The following is an 8191-nucleotide window of genomic DNA, read 5'->3' on the forward strand; positions in this document are numbered from 1 at the left end:
ATGAGAAATGTATTCAGCTGCAGACTTCGAGAAAGAAACTACTTGTTGTTCGTGGCCTAAAATATATAGGTTTTATTAGTAGGTATAAAGAAAAAAACTAAATACTTGAAAATAATAAATCTCCTCTTGTTTAACCTTATTATCTCCAGTAATTGTATTATTACACAGGATTTTTATGATGTTACATCGGCTCATCTTCTTCTCATTCAGGTCTCTACAATATTGGATCCTCTCAGTGAAGCTCTTAGATTTAAGAGAATTTTCCTGATTTAGCCATCAAGAATGGATATGGACAGAGACAACATGGCAGAGAAAATATTACACCTCACCCTAGAGATCCTCTCCCTGCTTACTGGAGAAGTGAGAGATTCTGATTATGTCACATTACACCATTCTTATCTATGGGAATAAGAGATGTACAGAACTGGAGAGGTGAGGACTCTGGAAATGTTTGTAGTGAGATTTATTAATGTGTCTCTCCATAACCAGAGATTAATCACGGGGCCTCCACCTCACCCCCTGATACATGAGGACATCAATGACCAGAAGATCCTAGAACTCGCCTACAAGATGATTGAGCTGCTGACTGGAGAGGTGACACTGCTGGGAATGCTGGGACATTATACATTAATGCTATGATGGGATAGGCGGGGATGATGGTATCATTGTATGTGTCAGGTTCCTATAAGGTGTCAGGATGTCGCTGTCTATTTCTCCATGGAGGAGTGGGAGTATTTAGAAGGGCATAAAGATCCGTACAAGGACGTCATGATGGAGGTTCCCCAGTCCCTCACATCACCAGGTAATAGACAGGACTGAATACACACGGCCTATAATTATCTGTATGTAAAGAATGAATTCAGTCCCTGTATGTGTTTCCTCCAGATCTATCCAGTAAGAGGACAACACCAGAGAGATGTCCCCATCCTCTTCTTCCACAGGACTGTAAACAAGAAGATCCCAGTGTTCCTCAGGATCATCAGGTAGATGGAGAGAAGGTGTCATGAGATCTCCCCTATGATGTGTAGGCGGCTGTGAAGGTTTTGTGCTCAGTCTTGTTTTATCCACCAGCATTATATGTTTTATACTTGTGTAATGATAACGGTGGAGATGACAGGATTAGAGCTGATCATAGATGGGACTTCTCCATCTGTCTGTGACTTTTACAATATTTGTTTCAGGGTGAAGATTTGACCCATATTAATACTACAGAGACATATGTGAGGGGTGATGAGCGGTGTAAAGAGGAGATTCCTACATATGACTACCCAGGTGAGTAGTGACCACTAAATACAGAGTAACAGAATCTTCTCAGTTACCGGCTGTGGCTGCTTTATCGATGGTGTAGTCCGGCCGTATCACAATCGTGTGATCACCATGTTGCCGCTAGAGCATAACATTCTCCACTGGTTACTCTTTTTTTACTGATGAAGACTGTTAAGTTTGATCATTTCAGTAGATGTGTTATTGTCTATAGTCACAGTTTTGACTACAGTAGTTGGTGCCCAACATACTCTGATTTAACCCCTTCCTGCAGCCAGTTTTCTGTTCCTAATCAGGCCCCATTTTTCAAATCTGACATGTGTCACTTTATGTGGTGATAAGTGTTGGAATTCTTCACTAAGGATAATGGGAAACAAATGGACCTTACAAATTATTTTACATCTCTTGAATCTAACACCCACGGTTCAGCGCAGGCTCCGGTGCTGAGCCCACACTGAACCGAGCACATCTCAGCTGATGAATACAACTGACATGTGCCCGCAACAACCGCGCATGGCAGACCCCTATGGTTGTCATGTCCTGATTGCTATGAGCGCCGCCCAGTGGTCGACACTCATAGCAAGTGAGCATTTCTGCTGCATACAGAGGATCTGCTCGTCGCCTCTATGCAGCAGAGCCGATCGGGCAAGTGCTGCTTCTAGTCTCCCATGAAGACTATTGAAGCATGCAAAAAGTAAAAAAAAAATGTTTTTAAAAATATTAAAAAAATATAAAAATTTAAATCACCCCCGTTTTGCCCCATTCAAAATTAAAAAAACAAAAAACAAAAACCCACATTCACATATTTGGTATCGTCGCATTCAGAATCGTCCGATCTATCTAAAAAAATAATTAATCCGATCAGTAAACGGTGTAATGAGAAAAAAATTCTAAACTCCAGAATTACATTTTTTTGGTTGCCGCAACATTGTAATAAAATGCAATAACGGGCGATAAAAACATCGGATCTACCCCAAAATGGTATCGATAAAAACGTCAGCTCGGCCCGCAAAAAATAAGCCTTCATTCTGCCCCAGATCACGAAAAATGAAGACGCTATGGGTCTCGGAAAATGGCGCCTTTTTTTTTTTTTTTTTTTTTTTTTAGCAAATTTTGGATTTTTTTTCACCATTTAAATAAAAAGAACCTGTACATGTTTGGTGTCTACAAACTTGTAATTACCTGGAGAATAATAATGGCAGGTCAGTTTTAGCATTCAGTGAACGTGGTAAAAGAAACTCCAAAAAACAACTGTGGAATTGCTTTTTTTTGCAATTTGACCGCACTTGGATTTTTTTCCTGTTTTCCAGTACACGATATGGTAAAACCAGTGATGGTGTTCAACAGTACAACTTGTCTCGCAAAATATAATCCCTCGCATGGCCATATTGCCTGAAAAATAAAAATGCTATAGCTCTGAGATATACAAAAATGGAAAACCCCATGGTTGTTAAGGGGTTAATGCAAATTTTGCTGAAATAGTTTGCAGACACAATGTATTGGGGGCACTGTTCATGGTCACCAGGCAGCTCAAATGATGGCCACCACGAACAGCCTTGGCACTATCTACCCCGTTTTCCAGATCCCTGGGATTACCTTGCCCATCACGCTTTAACCCCTCTACATGGATCTGGACTTACACAGAGACCCCTAGGCTTGGGCCACGGTGTTACCTGCTGTTCTGTGGAGTGAGATGGGAAGAAGAATAGTCAGGTTTCCGGGTCAGAACCAGGAGGGCAAAGAAAATACAAAATCAGAAGACGCAGAAGGAGTCCATAAATGGGCCGGGGTAACAACAGGAAACAAATACACAAGTGGGGAGCAGAGCACAAAGAACTGAACCAGAGGAGAACAAGGCTGTATCTGGCAGCTTCGGGCAATATGCTCCTAGCTTTAGTATGGTGTAGTGCTTTACAATTGGCTGAAACAGAGAGAAGATTACGCCAGCTGGACAGCACAAACACCCATACTGCCAGACTGGATGGTACTATAGGTCCCATGCACCCTAGCCTGCACCACCCAGAGCTTCTGGTTCCAATGTCTCCATCACTAGTGCTGCCTGCAGAATGAATAAGGTGGCTCCTGGTTACAAAAGCAGACGTTGCAGGGGCAGATCCCAGAGGAGATGGGACCCACCGTTTGCTGAAGCCCTAATATGACAAAATGGCAGAAAACCAGAGATACTCCATCTTGGAAATTATAACCCACAATGAATTAATATTTAGAAGTAGTAACTATTTTGAAACCACAGACACTTTCTGGAAATTAGCACACAGTGGATTTTGGAAAGTGAAAATTGCAAATATACCATTTTATTACCCAACACATAGTACCAAGATTGTGTTCCAGGAGACACACATCGTAAATTAAGTGGATTCTTCTCACTAGAATAATGCCAAATACATGGATGCTAAATGTGATTTGGGCACACTGCAAGGCTCAGAAGCGAGGGGAAGATTTGACTTTGGGAGAGCGGATATTGCCGAATTGGTTTATGGAAGCCATGTTGCTTTTCTGGAACCTTTGAGCCACTAATAATGTGGGAACCTCTGTTTTTCCACTGACAGATGATGGGCCTGAGTGGGTTTTTTTTTGTGAGTTGAGCAGAAGTTTTTATCGGTATCACTTTTGCCTATATAACATTGTTTGTTGGCTTTTTATTCCAGATTTGGGGGGCAGAATGAACAAATAGTTGAACACCACACTCTACTTGTTCATCCTATGAGGTTGTCTTGGTGAATAATTCAATATTTTTACATAACTTGGCATTTTTATAGATAACTTAACTAGAAATGTTCAAAAATATATAATTGTTTTTATTCTTGGCAGATGACTGTACAAGGAGATCAGAGGGACAGCTGACATCTTCAATTTTTAAATCATATGATCCTGAGATCCCACAGGATACAATTCAAGTGAATTCCATTACTCCAGATATACCATCGTCCCTTCACAGCAAAGATTTGTCATCTGATCCTATGAAACAGGTCCTGTCTTCTGATTCATTACCGATCACTAAGGAAAATCGAAGTCACAAAATAAGCATTAAAAAACGAATTGCTCCTAAAGCAAAGACACCATTTTCACGTTCAGAATATGGAAATAGTTTTCCCCTTAAAAAGTCTTTTCTAAAACATCAAAAAATTCACACAGCGGAGAATAGATTTTCTTGTTTCAAATGTGGGAAATGTTTTAAAGAGAAATCAGACCTTGTTAGTCACCAGAGAACTCACACAGAGGAGAAGCCATATTCATGTTCAGAATGTGGGAAATGTTTTTTTTGGAATTCATATCTTGTTAGTCACCAGAGAAGTCATACAGGGGAGAAGCCTTTTTCATGTTCAGAATGTGGGAAATGTTTTAACCTGAAAGCGCATCTTCTTGGCCACCAGAAAATTCACACAGGGGAGAAGCCTTTTTCATGTTCAGAATGTGGGAAATGTTTTGCAGATAAATCAAGTCTTATCAAACACCAGAGAACGCACACAGGGGAGAAGCCTTTTTTATGTTCAGAATGTGGGAAATGTTTTGCAGAGAAATCAAGTCTTATTCCACATCAGAGAACTCACACTGGGGAGAAGCCTTTTTCATGCTCAGAATGTGGGAAATGTTTTACAGAGAAATCAAGTCTTCTCAAACATCAGAGAACTCACACAGGGGAAAAGTTTTTTTCATGTTCAAAATGTGGGAAATGTTTTACACAGAAATCAAATTTTGTTAGGCACCAGAGAACTCACACCGGGTAGAAGCCTTTTTCCTGTTCAGAGTGTGAGAAATGTTTTAACCACAAATCAGATTTTGTTAAGCACCAGAGAACCCACACAGGGGAGAAGCCTTTTTCTTGCTCAGAATGTGGAAAATGTTTTCTGAATAAATCTCTTCTTAGTCACCAGAGAAGTCACGCAGGGTAAAAACATTTTTTATTTTCTTAATATGAGATTTTTTTTTACTTGAAAATCAATTCTCAATTCTTTTTTCATGTTCAGAATGTTGGAATGTTTTACTCGAAAATTGTATCTTCTTAAAGGGGTTTTCCACTACTCCCGTTGTTATGCCTCATGTTTGCCTTGATTAAATAAAAACACTAATACTCAGATCCTGTGCTGGCGCTGGTACAGCAGTGTCGGGACTCACGTTCCTTGGGCTCACTTGAGGTTGTTATATCACACGAGCCCTGAGCCTAATCAGTGTCGGCTTCACTGTCACTACCTTCGGACATATTGAACATCAATACGAAGCCAGGGCAATGGATGCTATCTGACTTCTTTGTGAGGTTAGATTTGTTTGAAAGTGGGGACAGTGACGCCAGCACTGATTGGGAGCAGGGCTTACATGACGTAACAACCTCACATGAACCCCAAGAATGCAAGTGATGGGAGGTTTGTATAAGTGTTTTTATCTTAATAGGACCAAACAAGAGGAATGAGAGGGGGTTGTTAAACCCTTTTAAACATCAAAAATCCCACACAGAGATAAGTCATTATCATACATAGTGTGAAAAATGAATTACTGGAAAACTCGTATCAAGAATTAACTCAAATGGGAAGAAACTATATATGTTACTGACAAATTGTACAAAAACATAACAATCGTATAATTAAATGAGAAAGGGAAATTACCTTAGAACTTACCATAGTTTTTGGCCTATAATATACACTTTTAGCAAGAAAAAAATCTTGCTAATAAATGAGTAGGTGTTATAGACTGGAGGCAGCTTCCTGTAACAGGAGAATGCTGAGACACTGTCCTTCCTGATCACTGAGAGAACTGCTCTCTCTCCTCTAGCCCCAAATTTATGTAACTGATTGATGCAGAGCAGGAAAGGAAGGTACCGGGACCTTCACAGAGGTTGCACTTCCAGAGTGAGCAGCTGAAGGACCTTATATCTGATTAGCTCAAGGACCTTTCAGATCATGTAACACTGTTTTACATATTTTCAAAAGTTGTCAGGTTTAGTTATGAAATGAGCCATTTCTTAATGATTTTGACCTTCTGAATTAAAATCTGACAGTGAAGTGGGCATGACTTGGCATCCGAAGAAGATTGCCCCTTGACTGCAGTGCTCTGGCAGCCTGTGCCATTATTTAGCGACTACCTCAGCACCTGTCCTATTAATATAGCTCCAGCACTGTCCCATTACCCAGGAACGATGACCAGACGGCTCCAGCCATGATATCATTATTGACAAAGCCTTAGGGTCCTGCACCCTAAACACCTTCCACGTGATGTCCTAACCAGAATCCACTTCTTTCATATTAAAGAGTACCTGATCTTCTGCTCAAGAAAGAAATGGAAACTCCCCAAAACTTTCAACCAAGTGAAGATTTTCTATTATGTGTCCTTTACTACCATTTGCTTTTGCAGGAATCTGTCCCCCATTACCTCTAGTCTCAGGGAGAACACGATCATTTACAGTTGGGACTTCCCCTTAAATCTCCTCATTAACCACAGCAATGCCTGGCACTCCATCGCAATATACGAAGAGGGTAGAGACCTACTGAGAAGATGGGACTTCAACATCTCAGATCATCCTCCAGAGGAAAATTTGAACCCATGTCGCAGGGAGAACGTCTGGCAAACTGTCCCTTCCAGAAAAACAAGAAAAGACCGCTGAGGTTACTTAGGCATGTATTTGGGTGTCTGTCGGAGTTGTGTGCCTACCTCGGCATTGACAAAGTACTCTCACATAATTGACCTCTTATTTGTCTTGCTTATCTTTTAAGTTGTTTTTTTCTTTTTTCTTTGTTTAGTCTATCTGTGGTTTTAGTTAGTGTAACTGATATTCCCCTTATTTTGTTAGTGTCTTAAGTCTATCTCAGATGGCTCTTAACCCTTTACGACCTTGGACGTATCCATATGTCCAGGTCGGTAGGTACTAAGGTCCGTCATCTGTCAATTGAAATATAGAAGGCTTCCACGTTACTGGTAGTACAAAGGCTCTGGAAAAGCGTTATGGCTCTCGCCCTCCCAAAAGAAATTCAGCAAATTCTGCGCTCCCAAATCCAAATACCCCCTCCCTTCTGAGCCCCAGTACTTAATCTTTAATGCACATTTGTCAGGGTGATAGCATCCTGACACTCCTTTATTATTCACCAGCTTTCATTGAAGCTTTGCAGGTGATAAGAAACCACTGGAACGTGATGAAAATAACATAGTTCATTTAGCATCATAGGATCCTCGTCCTGTGCAGTCCTGGTGGTCAGTGGTTAGAATGTATTGTAATTGACACAGTCTATTATCACTCCGCCTTCACATCATTGTTGCCTTCTGAGACTTCCGGAAAGCGGCTGTTTCTTCTTGTAACTTTTGAGAATCTCTGGAATTTAGAAATATCAAAAGTCTTTATTAAGATAAAATTCATAATTGCAGTAACTTGATTGAAGTCTTCATTCCCTAATCTAATACCAAATCTGGCAGCTTCTTAACCTATAATATCACAGTGTAACATAGCAATCAGTAATATTCATCAAATTATTATCAAAATATTAATATAAATTATGTTTGGAATAATAAATCAATAATAGATAATTCATTATTAACCAAGTTTTTCATGTGATAGAACATTTTTATATAATAGGTGTAATTACTTTTTCAACCCATAAGTGTCAGTGTGTTTTGATGTAACAAGTCTTTATATCTTTACTAGAATGTTGTGTACTGTGTAAAGGTCACTAAACTTCTCTATGTACGGTATAAAGGTCAATATAATTCCTTATGTTTTGTATAAGCATCACCATAATCCTTTGTATACTGTACTAAGGTCAGCACATTGATCTACTGTATATACACTATAAAGGTCATTAAAATGCTCTGTGAAGTATATAAGACCCTTAGAATGCTCTGTACATTGTATAAAGGTCACTAAAATGCTCTGTGCTCTGTACACGTTAATAGAAAACTCTATACACCATGTAAACACCAATGCGTA

At 39.8% G+C, this 8191-nt stretch overlaps 1 protein-coding gene across 1 annotated transcript; it reads left to right on the plus strand.

The window, feature by feature from the left end:
- The first annotated feature begins 862 nt into the window (after positions 1 to 862).
- LOC141201411 (uncharacterized) lies at positions 863 to 7458 on the plus strand. The gene is made up of 3 exons (XM_073663401.1): positions 863 to 983; positions 1182 to 1272; positions 4093 to 7458. Exon 3 carries the CDS (start codon positions 4242 to 4244, stop codon positions 5007 to 5009), a length of 768 nt encoding a protein of 255 aa, XP_073519502.1. The 5' UTR covers positions 863 to 983; positions 1182 to 1272; positions 4093 to 4241; the 3' UTR covers positions 5010 to 7458.
- Positions 7459 to 8191: the final 733 nt, after the last annotated feature.

This window comes from Phyllobates terribilis, unplaced genomic scaffold, assembly GCF_046119375.1.
Source record: "Phyllobates terribilis strain yellow unplaced genomic scaffold, ASM4611937v1 Scaffold_115__1_contigs__length_5345438, whole genome shotgun sequence".
Classification (NCBI taxonomy): domain Eukaryota; kingdom Metazoa; phylum Chordata; class Amphibia; order Anura; family Dendrobatidae; genus Phyllobates; species Phyllobates terribilis.

Bases quoted from the DNA above. Each gene is read 5' to 3' on its own strand.
- LOC141201411 (XM_073663401.1), top strand. From the start codon at position 4,242: ATGAAACAGGTCCTGTCTTCTGATTCATTACCGATCACTAAGGAAAAT.